At 36.0% G+C, this 14204-nt stretch overlaps 4 protein-coding genes across 23 annotated transcripts; 3 read left to right on the top strand and 1 right to left on the bottom strand.

The window, feature by feature from the left end:
- Positions 1 to 2118: 2118 nt before the first annotated feature.
- Positions 2119 to 5049, top strand: AT5G44010 (fanconi anemia group F protein (FANCF); the record flags this gene model as incomplete). 4 transcript variants are annotated; one of them, NM_001344527.1, is made up of 9 exons in its annotated part: positions 2119 to 2413; positions 2495 to 2593; positions 2684 to 2967; positions 3047 to 3248; positions 3360 to 3530; positions 3625 to 3725; positions 3858 to 3926; positions 4025 to 4065; positions 4163 to 5049. In NM_001344527.1, the coding sequence occupies 9 exons, from the start codon at positions 2246 to 2248 to the stop codon at positions 4219 to 4221; spliced, it is 1194 nt and encodes a 397-aa protein (NP_001330019.1). In that variant the 3' UTR covers positions 4222 to 5049. The 4 variants fall into 4 exon arrangements, with proteins under 4 accessions (NP_001330019.1, NP_001330021.1, NP_001330020.1 ...); NM_123768.2 differs by having other exon boundaries at positions 2246 to 2301; positions 2503 to 2593; positions 4163 to 4480; NM_001344525.1 differs by having other exon boundaries at positions 3858 to 4065.
- A 602-nt stretch (positions 5050 to 5651) lies between these two features.
- AT5G44005 (uncharacterized protein) lies at positions 5652 to 6602 on the top strand. The gene has a single exon (NM_203152.2). The coding sequence runs from the start codon at positions 5952 to 5954 to the stop codon at positions 6234 to 6236; it is 285 nt and encodes a 94-aa protein (NP_974881.1). The 5' UTR covers positions 5652 to 5951; the 3' UTR covers positions 6237 to 6602.
- Positions 6603 to 7439: 837 nt separating this feature from the next.
- AT5G44000 (Glutathione S-transferase family protein) lies at positions 7440 to 9435 on the top strand. The gene is made up of 3 exons (NM_123767.3): positions 7440 to 8274; positions 8688 to 8937; positions 9029 to 9435. The coding sequence occupies exons 1-3, from the start codon at positions 7511 to 7513 to the stop codon at positions 9212 to 9214; spliced, it is 1200 nt and encodes a 399-aa protein (NP_568632.1). The 5' UTR covers positions 7440 to 7510; the 3' UTR covers positions 9215 to 9435.
- SUVR2 (SET-domain containing protein lysine methyltransferase family protein) lies at positions 9409 to 13759 on the bottom strand. 17 transcript variants are annotated; one of them, NM_001344524.1, is made up of 11 exons: positions 13351 to 13603; positions 12740 to 13001; positions 12573 to 12629; positions 12446 to 12484; positions 12100 to 12361; positions 10870 to 11987; positions 10441 to 10691; positions 10238 to 10304; positions 10084 to 10134; positions 9863 to 9959; positions 9409 to 9740 (listed from the first exon to the last, which is right to left on the bottom strand). In NM_001344524.1, the coding sequence occupies exons 2-11, from the start codon at positions 12989 to 12991 to the stop codon at positions 9712 to 9714; spliced, it is 2223 nt and encodes a 740-aa protein (NP_001331762.1). In that variant the 5' UTR covers positions 12992 to 13001; positions 13351 to 13603; the 3' UTR covers positions 9409 to 9711. The 17 variants fall into 17 exon arrangements, with proteins under 17 accessions (NP_001331762.1, NP_001331768.1, NP_001331767.1 ...); NM_001344513.1 differs by having other exon boundaries at positions 12160 to 12361; NM_001344514.1 differs by having other exon boundaries at positions 12740 to 12941.
- Between the last annotated feature and the right edge of the window lie 445 nt (positions 13760 to 14204).

Genomic DNA, 14204 nt, shown 5'->3' with positions numbered 1-14204 from the left:
TCGAGTGTATACACAAATACAAAGCTTCGTATGATTAGTCTTTGGGCCTAAAAAACTTGTAGAATTTCTAGGGTTAACACAACTAATTCCTAATGTCATTTGAATAATGATTGTTAGAAGTCATTTTCACACAACTATTACAATTATTTTGTTAAAATCATCTCTTTTGAGAAGACCTATGAAACTATTCGACTTTCTGGAAGATCAGTATGTATGGATTCCATCGCTTCAACATGTATAAAGAGGGTTTGGAGGTCGCGATGAATGACTGCTCTCTCTTGGCGATTTTGGTTGGTCATACTTCGTTTCAGCTAAAACGTGTTCAACTGTAGATTTTTTTTTGGATACATTAGAGGAAAATAAATATATTTTAATGACATAGATAAGGAAATCAATTATATTATGTGTTTCCACATAAATCATCATTTTTTTCAGAAATCAAAATCTTTTAGATTGCATAGACCTTCTAAAAATAATGGATACACATTTGGACTAGCCAACTTTCTCTACATGTTTAAATATATTTTCTTCTCTAAAACACAATTTTCAGCTTTTGATATCATTCATATTCTTCGATTCTCGATATAAGAATAATTAGTCTCAAAAGACTAAAAATCGTAAGATTTATCATGAATCAATTAGTAATTATCTTTTGAAACTTTTAAAACTTGGTAGAGCTATCTACAGTTAATACTTACACATTCGCTCTTGTGAGATAATAATAATAAATATTTGGAAAAAATAAATAAATAATATATGGTATGCAAAATCAAAGTTTACAATCTTTGATCTATGTTCCATTTTGTATATACTTTATTTCAAATTGTAATATATATGAGTATCTCGGATCGAAATAATAATTATTAGAATTTGTCTAACAGAAATCATTTTTTTTGTTGGTAACAGATTAAGACGAAGAGATTACAGATTTGAACAAATATTAATCATGTATATATAGATATGTCTTGCAAGTTCTTAAATTATTGACCGAATTTTGTTTGTAAACATTAACATTATTTTATATGTGAATGGCTGAACTCATGTGTATTGTTAACCTAGTCCTCATTCGTTTACATTACATCCTTAAGAACATTTCCCACGTTCTAATATATTTTGATTTGTTTAACATTACATATATGGTGCGACTTTAAGATATATGTATCTTGTACCAAATCCAAGTGATTGCATTCACAACTCATACAGTTCTTGATCAGTCTGGATCCACACAATCGGCAACCATGAATTGCTTTTTCAATACTTCAATTCCAATTTTTTTTTTTAATGTAAGTACTGAAAATTATTTGTCATTTATACATATTTAGGACCATTTCGTTAATTACAACTCTTCTTGACAAATTTAGAATAAATATTAACTTTCGTTCATAATAATTGACGGGTCTCTTGACTTTGTCTGTCCTTTATCCATGTGTGAGCGACGGGATTGGCTTTCTGGTTAGTGTAGGGATGAATATAAATACATGATCTTATTTGCTTCAAAGATTTTCATTATATATTAATTAGAAATCATTTGATTAACAATGGATTTATTAGATAGATGTCATGTTAACTACTCCGAAGTCCGAAAACATACGATTAATCAAATTCATAAATTCAGTTGACAAAACAAATAAAACCAAAGTGTTACCAATTTTGGATTTAATTGAAAAACAAACAGATAAGCCATTTCGTCACATATGATGTCAAAAATAAAATTTAATAAGAAAATAGTTGTTTTTGTAAATAAAAAATTTAAAAATTAATCGTGTTTTGTCACTTTTATAATTGGTTGTCCAATTATGTTTGGTCTTATTAAAAAATTTAAACAAACAAGCCATTTTCGTCACATGTGATGTCAAAAATATAATAAGAAAGTTGTTGTTGTAATTAAAAAAAAATTATCCGTATTTTCGTCTCTCTTTTTTTTTTTGTTGTTGTCAAATTCTTTATGGACGGTTCCGGTCCGGTTCGGTTCACAGACTCTGAGCCTGAACATCTTATTTTTAGAATGGCTAAACATCGTGTAGTTCCCAGTACACAAAAACGTCACAAAGTTCTTAGTTAGAAAACCAAAACCTTATTATTCAGAATACCAAATTCTTCTAGGGCAACGAACGCGCGGGAAAGAACCCAAAGACAGAAGCTTATCACTGATTCACGATCATGCCTCACACCAATCAGTCAATTCCCTTGTGCTTTTATGAATTAGGGTTTGTATCGTTCGAATCGAATCAAAAAATAAGAAGAAATGGTTTGGAATTACCCAGAAATTTCCAAGGAAGATTTCATAAAGCTATTGAAAGGGTTTGTGGATTTGCTTATACTTGCATCTGGGTTTCAATCTTCTGGTGTTCCTGCTCATTGGGATGCTGAAAATTGCAAGAAAGCTCTTCAATGGGGTCTCTTCTTCGAAAATGTTGGCTCTTTTTTTTCTCACTCTTCCGTTAAATTTGCTTCATTGCTTTCGTTTTTGTTAATCTTAGAATTCTGCTTTTAGGTTTTAAGAAGCATAAATAGTTCAGATACGTTTGGGGAATCTATGAGAGAGCTTGACGAAGCTATATCAGAGATGAAATCTAACCCTTTGTTCCCAAAGGTTGTGTTTTTATGTCTTTTGATTATCATTAGTGAAACTCAAGGTGGATTTTAAATTGGAAGAATTGTTTGTTTGGAAAAAAAAATTCAGGGTTTGGAGAATTTATCATCAGATAATCTTTCAAAGGGGAGAGAGTTTGTCTTAGAGCATTTGATGAATAACTCGACATTGAAGGATAAACAACTCCAAGCTATTCTAGTTGCTGCGGTGGAATCAGGTGACGGTATTAGAGAGATAATTGATGGGAAACTCTGTAAGAGGCAATCTGTTGTGTCCTGTGTATCAGCACTTGAAACTGGTTTGAAGATCCTTTCTAAGCACATAGAGCCTAAAGAGTCCCTACATAGAGAAGACAATGATGCAACTTTCTTGGGGTATGTTTGGCTTTCTAAGTATTGCAATAATCTTGGTGTACTTGTTGATGAGCTTAATTTGATTCCTTTTTTTGCTTAGTTTGGGACAACAGCCTATTGAGCTTTTAAGATGGAATATCTGGCAGTCGAAAGCGATATCTTATTTTCTTAGTAAGAGAACGTTAAGATTAGTATCAGGAGCCAGCTTGATATTTTCTGCACCAAAAGCTCAGTGGGTAGAAATGTTGAGAAGGTTGCGTGTTTCAGATAAGAATGATGACGATATATTCATCGAAAAGATTGTAAGTTGATCTGATTCTTGAACTAGGTATATTCATATTGGACTCTTTTGGTTTGTAAGAAATGGTGGTCACTCTTACTTGAACACTTGTGGTGATATTGTTTAAGGGCAGGAGCTATTGTTACTAGGATGTGTAACAAGCAGATGGACCCATTTAATCGAAGGTATCATGTCAGTTTCCTACAAATCTGTCACTGTGTCAGAAGAATACGAGGAGTTATGCAAGCTTCTTCTTCAAAGATCTAAATGCTTAAAACAGAACGAGATTGCTTTGAATTCTAAGGTCACTTTTTCAATTAGAATCATTTATTGAAAGTTTTAGTTTTCTTGCTATATGTAAATCAGGTTTCTAACTTTCTTGGTTTGTTCTTATATAGGTTGAAGAGATTCTAGAGTATCTAACAGAAATACTTGAGAGTCGTTTTCATCAGCTCTGGAAATTGCCTTCTGCCCTTACCGCAGCTGCAATTCCATCATGGTAATTTCAACTCTATAGTTCATCATCTTAACATTGGATCTAATTATAGGTCTGATGCCACAACATAGATTTTGTATTCTGGTCCTGGTTAAAGTAACATTTTGTTAAAGATCTTGAACCATGGTATCACAGGTCACCGCTGTTTGGTCTGTATTTTGGCGGAATAGAGAAACAGTTGAAACTAGACCACTCAACAACAAGGTCAAGTTTCTCTCTAAAGATCAGTTTCACATTGTTCTTGAACCCAAACAGTTAGAAATCGACATCCATATATCTACCTGTTTCCTTCTCTTCTGCAGATTTTGCAGCTGCGATAAAGATCTAAACGAGCACAATGACTGTAAGTTACACAACTACATAGTACTTTCCTTGAGTTTTACAAGTTCCCTTGAGATATCTTTTCATTAACTTAGATGGCATTGTGTTCATACACGTAGGTGAGCTCGCGGAAAGAGTTTGGTGCTTGTACGTATTCCATATCTGCATATGCCACTAGAAAAACTAATGGTCATTGATCAATACAAGAAGATCAGTTTCTTCAAGGTAAGATCACATTGATGCAGATGTTTTGTCAAAATATCTTATGAAAACTCTGTTTTCTTGCGTTTGCGATTAGATGATAAAGATACAATAAATGGTATGATGGATGAGTAACAGAAAGATCCAGAAATGAATTGATTTCTAGTTCGAGATATTTCCTTAGCTTTATTTTGGTTGTTTAAAATTGAATTCTCTTTGTTTATAATTGTTATACATCGTTGTCGTTTTGACTCATGTATCTTTACTTTTACGTCATGTAACAAGAAAGCAATTACGCGTGGGGTCTTCCTTTTAGGCATAATCTTGTCATTTTGGTATATGCTTTGTATCAATCCATGTCATGATCTATCCTAAAACGTCGTCGTTTATGCCATGGACGGTGTAGACTGGTAGACACTCATATCTCACTTTAACCGAATGTTTCCGAAGAATTTCAGACAAAAAAAACTGATGAAAAAAATGAGTTTGCATCAGATAATGCTTTTTGATAAAGGGGTTTCAAAAGTGGAATTCTTATTATTTTTTCGCCAATAGTGGGATTAATTTAGTCGTTGAGATTTTTGCTTCACCGTTGGTTTATTGGTTCTAATAAAAGTTGTATTTGATTCTCCACCCAAAGTTGGGACGGGTTTATGACCCATAAATTAGGCTTGTGATGTGGAGCTGACACTAACTAAATTTTCAAACATATCTTGAAAATTTATATTCATTCATTAGAAATTTATATTCATTCATTATAAAGACTAAATCTCAATAAATGGGAGTGTTAATTTGACATATGAACTATGAAACGTATCATTTTACTATATTTTGTATTAACCATTTGGTAATGTATTGATGTCCTATCTTAAGTCATGTCATAGTGTAGCTCTTTTAAAACCTTTTGTAGGTCGTTTATAAACTTGCTAGATGTACGCCATGATTTTGCCTATAGATGATTTCATTTAGCCACTACAACATAGAGTTAATGTGCAAATATGTCACGAGGTAGTTTATTTAAGTGGTAATAGATGATGAAATAGATTGAATTGTTTTTTATAATATTAACTTTTTCATACTAGTGTATTAGACAAACAAAAAAGAAGTGGATATATGGTGATGAATGACGCACTTTGGATAATTCTTTGGCATATGAATCATGAATCACTCTACTATATTTCTTTTTGTATTGAAATATGTTAATCTACTGATGATTTATCTACTAACTCATGTCATTATGTTGGTCGTTTAAACCCATCTTTTTTTTTTGTTAAAAGGGTCGTTTAAAATCTTGCTAAAACACCATGATTTGCCTATTAATGATTTCATTTAGCCACTAAAACATAGAAGTTTATGTGCAAATACGTCACGAGGTAGTTCACTAAAGTGGTAATAGATGAAATAGATTGAATTACTTTTATAATGTTTAATTACTTAGCTTTTTCATATTTGTATATTAGGCAAACAAAAAAAATGGATATATGGTGGTGAGTGATGCTCTTTCGACTATTCTTTGACTATACACTTTTAGTCCACGAATGATAAATCCACACGTTGCAAATCCCATAGCCTCCCTCTCTATCTCTCACTTTCTATCAAATTTAGCTCTTTAAATGTTCCTCACATTCTTTGCTTCTTTGTTACTTCTTACACATTTTCTCACTCTCACAAATCTCACACACACAGAGTAAACTAACTCTAAAAGCTATGAACAAACAAAGTTTGAAGAGACTTCAGTTCCGGAGATGGGGAAAGCGAATCGGAAGCTCGACGACGGCTTCAGCAACGCTAGGAAACACCGAGGAAAGAACGATTGTGGCGTTTGCGTTCTCATGTTGTGGAAAACCACGTGTTCTCGTGAAGCAGTTTGTTTGGAGGCTTAAATCGCGCTTAAGGTGGTCTCGGAAGAGTGATCATAATAATATTCAGTGTAGTTATGATCTCCGGAGCTATCATCTGAATTTCGACGACGGTTGGTCTCGCCGACGGTGATTTTAATTACATAGACGTTGCTATTATTGTCTATATATGGAGCCTTTTCTTTTCATATTTTGTAGTAAATTAAATTCTCAATCTGAAAAGATGATTTTTTTTGTTTCGTGTTTTCTTGCATACAAAATTGCAAGATCTTGATATTTCTATTCATAGGCTTTAACTTTTGATCCAAATACAAATACTTGTCATAGAAAACAACATTTGTATGAGCCTAATTTATCTTAGCTTTGTAGTCTTCATTTTTTCTTGCAACACTATTAACTCGTTGTGTTTTTCGTTGATGATATATATGATGTTGATGAATTGGTAAACCCATAGATGACATAATAAATATAATTGATGTGGAAGAAAAAGATATCGGACCAGTTAAGATTTTCTGAAAATTGAAAAATGAGAATGTATTCATAAAAAGTATTTTTAAAATTTTTATGTTTTGCAGATGAAATGTTAAAATCAAAGTAAAATAATTGCTGTCATTTTATTATTAATGAAGCAATCAATTCAGTCATCTAACATTAACATATGTCCCCACAGTGTTTCTAATTACCACTCAATACACAATTTTTGGATAGGGAAACCTCATAATTGTTTTTTTTTTTGTTTTGGGGTGGGCACAAAACAAGTCTTAAATTCAACAATCTGAATCTAAACCAAATTTCATATAAACAAATTTGGGCAAACAAGTTATTTTGATAAAAGTAACCATTACACTCCAAAAGAGGATGAATTTAAAGAAGACAATGCACTATTTGCTAAAAGATATCGAGAAACATAATTAAAAGATAGCAAGATAAACCGGAGCCGGAGAAGAGTAATGTCGTAGAAAATTCTCCTAAGCTCAACAGTAGATTCTTCATCATTAAAAGAGGCCAGTGAACAAGAGTCTGAGAATTAGAGAACACATGTAAACTAAGAGCATTTTCAATGGTAAGAGCCCCTCAGCTGCTTTCACCATTTTTTAATAATAAATTTTTGAATTTTGTGAGATGAGAATTTATGTTATTTTTAAAATTTATTTTATTTCACAGAACTGAAAAACTATTATAATTCATAACATTGATTTATAAATTAGTGAAACACTCTATATACTCTATATCCACTCTATTTTATAATTTTATAATTAAAATGTTTGGAAACATTTTAATTAGTGAAACACTTATATCCACTTGGGCCTAGAATAAACGTAGTTGGGCCTGCTTTCAAATGGATACAAAACATATCGTTTTACGTCTTTCGTCTCTCTTCTCTCGCCGAAGGAAAAAAATTCAGCCATGGCCAATTGCTTCGCGCCACAATTAACCTTCCCGTCCTTCTCGCCACGCCATTTCAGCCCTAGAATGTCGCACCAATCACCAAAACCAAGCACGAGCACCACCACAAGCATCTTCACCTCCGCCACAAAGCTACTATGGGGACCATCTCTTCCTCCAGGTCTACTTATCTCCACCGCTCGAACAGCTTGGACAACCGTGTGGCAGCTCATGATGACCCAACTCGCTCCATCCGATTCATCCGGGTCATACACCCGACCCACTTCAAAATTTCGTCTCGACCCGACCCAATTCACTTCCGCTGCTTCCTCCGAGCTCCACCTCTACGTTGGTCTTCCTTGCCCTTGGGCTCACCGAACCCTAATTGTCCGTGCTCTCAAGGGTTTAAACGACGCCGTTCCGGTCTCAATCGCATCACCTGGTCAAGATGGATCATGGGAATTCAAGAATAATAATATCCCAATCAAGGATAAGGATAAACTTATCCCGAGTTTGGATAAAGCAAACCGGTGCCGGAATCTTAAGGAAGTGTACAAATCTAGAAGTGGAGGTTACGATGGGAGGTGTACTGTTCCAATGCTGTGGGATTTAAGGAAGAAAGATGTTGTTTGTAACGAAAGCTATGATATTATCGAGTTCTTCAATTCAGGTTTAAACAAATTGGCCCGAAATGATAACTTGGATCTCTCGCCACCAGAGTTGAAAGAGATGATACAAGGTTGGAATCAGATTGTGTATCCTAAAGTTAACAATGGCGTTTACAGGTAAATTGGAAAACATCATTACAATGTTTATAGAATGTTACAATGGCGTTTACAAGTAAGCGGGATATCAAAAAAGCTATAGGAATGGAGTGAATTGTTCCAAATTTGATGCGGGTTTAGCTCATAGCTTGTGTTCTTAATGCTGCAATGTGTGTTTGATGCTAAAGTTGATGACTTTGTTGTGTGGTAATTTGCTTGCGATATTTTTTGAAAGGTGTGGGTTTGCGCAGAGCCAAGAAGTGTATGATGGAGCTGTAAAATGAACTCTTTAGTATTAAAAGCTATAGAAAGCAACTGAATTGTTCACATTTGATGCGGTTTTTGCGTAGCTTGTGTTCTTGATGCTGCAATGTGTGTTTGTTGCTAAAGTTGATGGCTTTGTTTGTTGTGTCATGTGTGGTGATTTTTGAAAGGTGCGGGTTTGCGCAGAGCCAAGAAGCGTATGATGGAGCAGTGAATGAACTCTTTAGTACCTTAGATGAGATTGAGGATCACTTGGGTAGTAATAGATACTTGTGTGGAGAAAGGTTGACATTGGCTGATGTATGTCTGTTCACAACTCTGATTCGTTTTGATTCGGTTTACAACATTCTATTCAAATGCACCAAGAAGAAGCTTGTTGAATACCCAAATCTCTATGGCTATTTGCGCGAGATTTACCAGGTTCCTCTTCTTACTGGCTTCTCTCTGAGACATAAATTCTGCATCTGGGAGTGTGTTTCAAATTATGTGTTTGTTGTTGTTGTTGAAACAGATTCCTGGTGTTGCGGCTACTTGTGATATTTCGGCTATAATGGATGGCTACTACAAGACGCTGTTTCCGCTAAACGCTAGTGGAATTCAACCGGCCATTTCTTCATCTGGCGATCAAGATTCTCTCTGGAGACCTCATAACCGAGACTTGGTAGGTAAAGCCATTGAAGCACAGCTTTCGGTTTAAGCGTAGAAAACTGTACATAACTCAATGATAGGATTATCCAACAGCACTCAAAAGTATCATACAATGTAATAAGCTTTGATCTTGTACTATTATCATTCCTCATATATATAGAGAGAGAGAAGCCTTCCACAAGTGATTCTCATGGGAGTTCTTCTTAAGGTGAAATCACTTTCAAGACTTCACTTCGATACTACGATTTATATAAATAGAGAGATCTTTCAATATAAGTCATAACCAAAAGCCATAGCCGTTAGAACCAAAATTAAGATATTCACACGAGTTTTTGATATCACAAAAGTGAATCAGTTTCTAAGGATTATAGTTTCATCCTGATAGCTACCTACCTATTTTATGGACCGCGACTTTGCTTATATGCATTGTCGGAATTTTTTACAAAAAGCGTTTTTCGATTGGAATTTTTTTGCCAATTCATTCACAACAAAAAGGAGTTTGCGCCCACCACATATCTTCAAAACCTACCAATGTAAAGCTCTCTCTCATGCTCGCTTCTTCACATTCTTGCCTTCTGCAGCATCAACAAATTGCGTGTTAGTTGCAAAATAGTGAAGGGCTCATGTTTCAAAACCGAGATAACAGTCAAATATAGGAAAAGGATTATCAAATAGAAATCGTGTGATGATTACTCACTGCTAATCTGCTTCCTGACTCGGCAGAAGTCGCTACCACATTGACAATGGAACGGACTCGTGGGAAACACATCTTGGTTGAATGGGACACCATAATCCTGCAGGTCAAGTCCAAAACTTCTCAAACAGAACCACAAAGAAAACAGGACTTGAACCCGAACTAGTGAAAATTTCTAAAAGAAACAAATCTGTTAAGAGTGGGTGGAGAAACTTCTAACACACCCAGGTAAGTTCCTCCATAGCATCGATCTCTCTTGTTGTGAAGAATGCAAGCTGGAAAAAAATACAGATTAGCTAATCGGTCTATTGTTTCCACATAACAGATGAGTCTTCTATAAGCAAATGATTAGAAATGAAACAAGGAACTGTGTCATACATGATAGTAGTGTGAATCAGTAGTCTCCGCATGAACTGGGATCTCAATCAAATTTGCATCTAAGCATCTGCACATATAGACATAGTACAGTTAGAAGTAATGAATTGAGAGTGAAACCAACTATATAAGTTTCCCAAATGAGTTCTAAATCTAGGCTAGTCATATGAAACTTTATAACAAACTCATTTTCAGTGTCCCTTTACCTGTGATTGATGAACCTGGAAATATTTCCATAGTGCGTTCCTTCAAGAGAAAGTGCTTTGTCATCCCCTGAAATGTCTTCAGAACCCCAGTACGCATCCAATATTACTGGAGAAGTAGGCCTGTCAGAGATGCGTTGGAACAACTCTGGAATGGTCAATATCTCTCCAGCAAGCTCACAGACAAATGCTCCTTTAGGCAGTTTTTCTAGAGTTCTGAGTCCCCAGCCTCTCCCATTGGGCGTGAAAAACACCTGATTCAAAAAAAAAAAAAAAAAGGAACATAAACAAAATTCAGGCATCAGAATCTCTCCACTGGTTAAGTCCAAGTTAAAATGATCATAATCAGTTTCAATTCTATCAGAACTGAGATGGGTTTAGATTATCAAATCCTGGACTACTTGGCTAAAAAGGTTGGTAAGTTGAATGTACCTGCAGCTTGTTGTGAATGCCCTGTTGGACAACTCGGTTGCCACAATTCTTCATGCAGCCACACTTGCTCCAACATTCTTTAATGGCCTTTCTCTTTAGATGCCCTTTGCACGGTTCCAGGATTACTTCTTTTTTGGCTTTCTCTAAAGGACATTCTTTGCAATACAGTAACATTTGTTTCCGCGGATCACGGGCCTCAGAGATACACTGTTCCAGAAAATCTTCCTGTAGGAGGCCATCTACTGTGTATGCAAAGCCATTAAAAGCAGTTGCACATCTGCATGCCATTGACGGAGCCAAGCAATCTCCACAGCAAGAGGAGCAGCATTGGTCATCCCTGATATTCCCAAGCGAAAACTTCACTGCAGCATCTTGATACACAAGACTTTGGGCTATGTAATGGAAAACTGGAGGAACTTTGTCGTTGACCTCATTCACCCAGGGAATCTCAACAGTTTCTTTCCCTAGACTGATGTCCCCGACGCTGCTTATCAATCTCCACTCATCTGCAGAAAGTTGGCATTCAGGAACAACTACCAAAGCCATGGAATCACCAACTGCACCGTTTTCAGCATCACGCATATGTTCGTTGCTGCAGATTTCAACAACATCATTACTGGCCTGAGAAGTATAAGCCATCCTTGCTGCAGATTTCTTCAATGCATCAATGTTCGTTGTGACAAACGGCAAGTTTTTTGGCAATTGGTTAGCTGAATCTCTCCCGTTTGTTGCCAGGTCCAGGTAGCAGCTACAGATGTCGTTCATAAAACCAAGCACAGAAAAGTTGGGGTCCAGTATTTTGTATGATCGGAGACACTTCTCCTCCATTGCTCTTCGTAGTTCCTCCATAGAAGGTAAATGGGGATTTGATCCTCCAGTTGCAGGAGCAAAACTAAGATTAATCTTCACCTCGCCTGAAGCAGAAGAAGCTAATTCAAGTGCTGGAGGTTCTTCTATGGTTGCAGCTAGCTTGTGATCACTAAATCTCGCAACAGTTGTAGGAGAAATGTCATTGGTAGTACCATCAGCAGTACTTACTGTTTCACCAGCCTTCTCTTCCACATGTCCATTTGATTTGTCTATCTCAAGCATGGAAGAGTCCCCTCTATCTACTGAATCTACAGAAAACGTACAAGACACATTAGTTTTGGAGAAAGTAGCTTCAACAATCATAACAACAAAATGAGCAATGCAAATAAGATTTAGTTACTCCTATTTACAAAAAAGTACCAGGAATAGAACTGAGAGGCATATTTGTAATGGGCTCGACTTTTGTAAGAATGAGCTCACCAGCATCATGGTCATTTTCAATTGGTACAGGATGATATGGCAATAGGATCGGAGCATTTTCTTCGTCATTAATTGAAGGTCCCTCTAAAGTCGGACTGCCCAAGCTAGGGCTTGCCAAAGCAGAGCCTCCTTCACCTCTGCGTCGCAGCCTCTTTAAAGGGCGATCAGACTCAGCCATAACATCTTCGTCATCCTCGATAGACTGATATTACACAACAGAAACTGAATAAACAAGAACATGAAGACACATTACTCTAACACAGCAAAGATATTCAGTTTGCCATACTTCATGGAGCTTTTTCTTTCCTCTGTCAACTTCTGCGGCCTGAAAGATTGGATCAACAACAAAGTGAAGCATGGATAATAAAGCAACATTGAACTAATAAATGGAAGATTGTTTGGAAAAAACATACACAGCCTTCATCCTCTTTAACTTCGTCTGCCTTCTTTTCTTCGCTTTCTTGAATAGCCTTTATATAAGTAAATCAATATGGAATGTCAAGGTAATAACAAAGACAATGATTACAACAGATTTACAAAAAAAAAAACAGTAGATCAAAGAGAGAACAAAGAAAGATACCTGATCTTCATGGCTATCGAAGATAGCATCAGCAAGAACCCTGTAATTGTCTTCAGCAATTAACTCCCAGTTTTTCTCGTAAAGGGCGAGAAGGTTTTTCAAGACCGGCTTCACTCGCGCATCCTCTATTCCCATAGCCCTCATAGCCATAAATGCTTTCTTGATATGCAGATTAGGTGCCATCGTTTCTGCACCAACAAAACTAAAACTGATTGTGGGATTGCTTTCGTGAAACAAGTTGTAACTTCTCATTTGCCTCGTCCTATCAAAATGCGGAAGAAACAAGATGTGAAGAGCCGTTCAGTAAGGAAATAAATGTGGCCAGAACTCAAAACATTACAACAATAAGCAAAGACAGACCTAAAGCAAATCAACAACAAACCAAGACTACAGACATCTACCTAGCAGCAAAGACTAACCACAAGTAGCAGAAAAGACTCAGAAATTGAATATCCTAAGAAAGTTGAAACCTTTCCTCTTAAGAAAACACAATCGCACAAAGAAACTCTAACAAAACGTTGTTTTTTCTCTTCCAGAGAGCTAATAGCGTTTTCAGATGACGATGAGACTCAAAAAGGAGAAGACTTTCGTCGGAAATTAGAAGAACTTACTAAGTACAGAGACGAGAGGGTTAGGGTTTAAAGCGAGCTCGGTACAGAGAAAGGATTCCACGATTTTGACTTACTTAGTGAAGAATCTTGGCCGTAATAAGCAAATGACAACGGCGTAGAGACAATGTCGGTGACGACGGCAGAGTATTACGTCGGCGCGTGAGAGTACACGCGAGGACAGTGCCAGGTGAAATTTCGTTTCTTTCTCAGTATCTTGTTCGACTGTGACTTTTTGTTGACCCTCTCTCTTTCTTCTTCTTCTCTGCTTAATGGGCCGGGCTTAATTGGGTCGGGTCAAACTCAATAAATAAGCGAATCTTATTGACCTCTTAAGATTTGTTTTTGATCTTACTACTATCATGTGTATGTAACTATGTATGTCTCAAATTCTCCGGTATTTAAATCCAATGCAGGCAGTTCTGGTAACCTTATTTTATAAAAATTATTCACTAATATTGTATAGGGAATCTATACTTAATTAAGAGTTTCACATATCTTTTACAGTATACAGTATTAGTTCTTTCCTTTTGTAGTCTTTAACTCTTAATGATTTTGAAACATTGGGGAACACCTCTACTTCTCCGAGCAATCTTTTTTTTTTTTTTTTGGGCAAATGCTTGTTTTCATTCATCTACAAGAGAAAACAAGTACAAAGGTAGAAGGATTCTAAGATCACAAAGTTTTAACATACAACAAAGATAGGCATTCCCCAATACCATAAAAGGTAAGCAAAAGCATAGGTAAAATACATCAACAAAGGTTCCAAGAGAGCTATAATCCAAACACACAAAGGCAATTTGGTTCTTGTGAGATCAAGGGTTGTTGACAAATCTTCCACACTCACCAACTCAAAA

Source organism: Arabidopsis thaliana, chromosome 5, assembly GCF_000001735.4.
Source record: "Arabidopsis thaliana chromosome 5, partial sequence".
Taxonomy (NCBI): Eukaryota; Viridiplantae; Streptophyta; class Magnoliopsida; order Brassicales; family Brassicaceae; genus Arabidopsis; species Arabidopsis thaliana.
This window is presented reverse-complemented; position numbering and strand designations above follow the sequence as displayed.

Bases quoted from the DNA above. Each gene is read 5' to 3' on its own strand.
- AT5G44005 (NM_203152.2), top strand. From the start codon at position 5,952: ATGAACAAACAAAGTTTGAAGAGACTTCAGTTCCGGAGATGGGGAAAG.
- SUVR2 (NM_001344524.1), bottom strand. From the start codon at position 12,991: ATGAGAAGTTACAACTTGTTTCACGAAAGCAATCCCACAATCAGTTTT. The intron at 11,988-12,099 runs GTACTTTTTTGT...CGTTTTCTGTAG, and splicing joins GCCTCTCAGTTCTATTCCTG to ATTCAGTAGATAGAGGGGAC. The intron at 10,305-10,440 runs GTAAAGGGACAC...CTATATGTGCAG, and splicing joins TCCAGGTTCATCAATCACAG to ATGCTTAGATGCAAATTTGA.
- AT5G44000 (NM_123767.3), top strand. From the start codon at position 7,511: ATGGCCAATTGCTTCGCGCCACAATTAACCTTCCCGTCCTTCTCGCCA. The intron at 8,275-8,687 runs GTAAATTGGAAA...GATTTTTGAAAG, and splicing joins GTTAACAATGGCGTTTACAG to GTGCGGGTTTGCGCAGAGCC. The intron at 8,938-9,028 runs GTTCCTCTTCTT...TTGTTGAAACAG, and splicing joins ATTTGCGCGAGATTTACCAG to ATTCCTGGTGTTGCGGCTAC.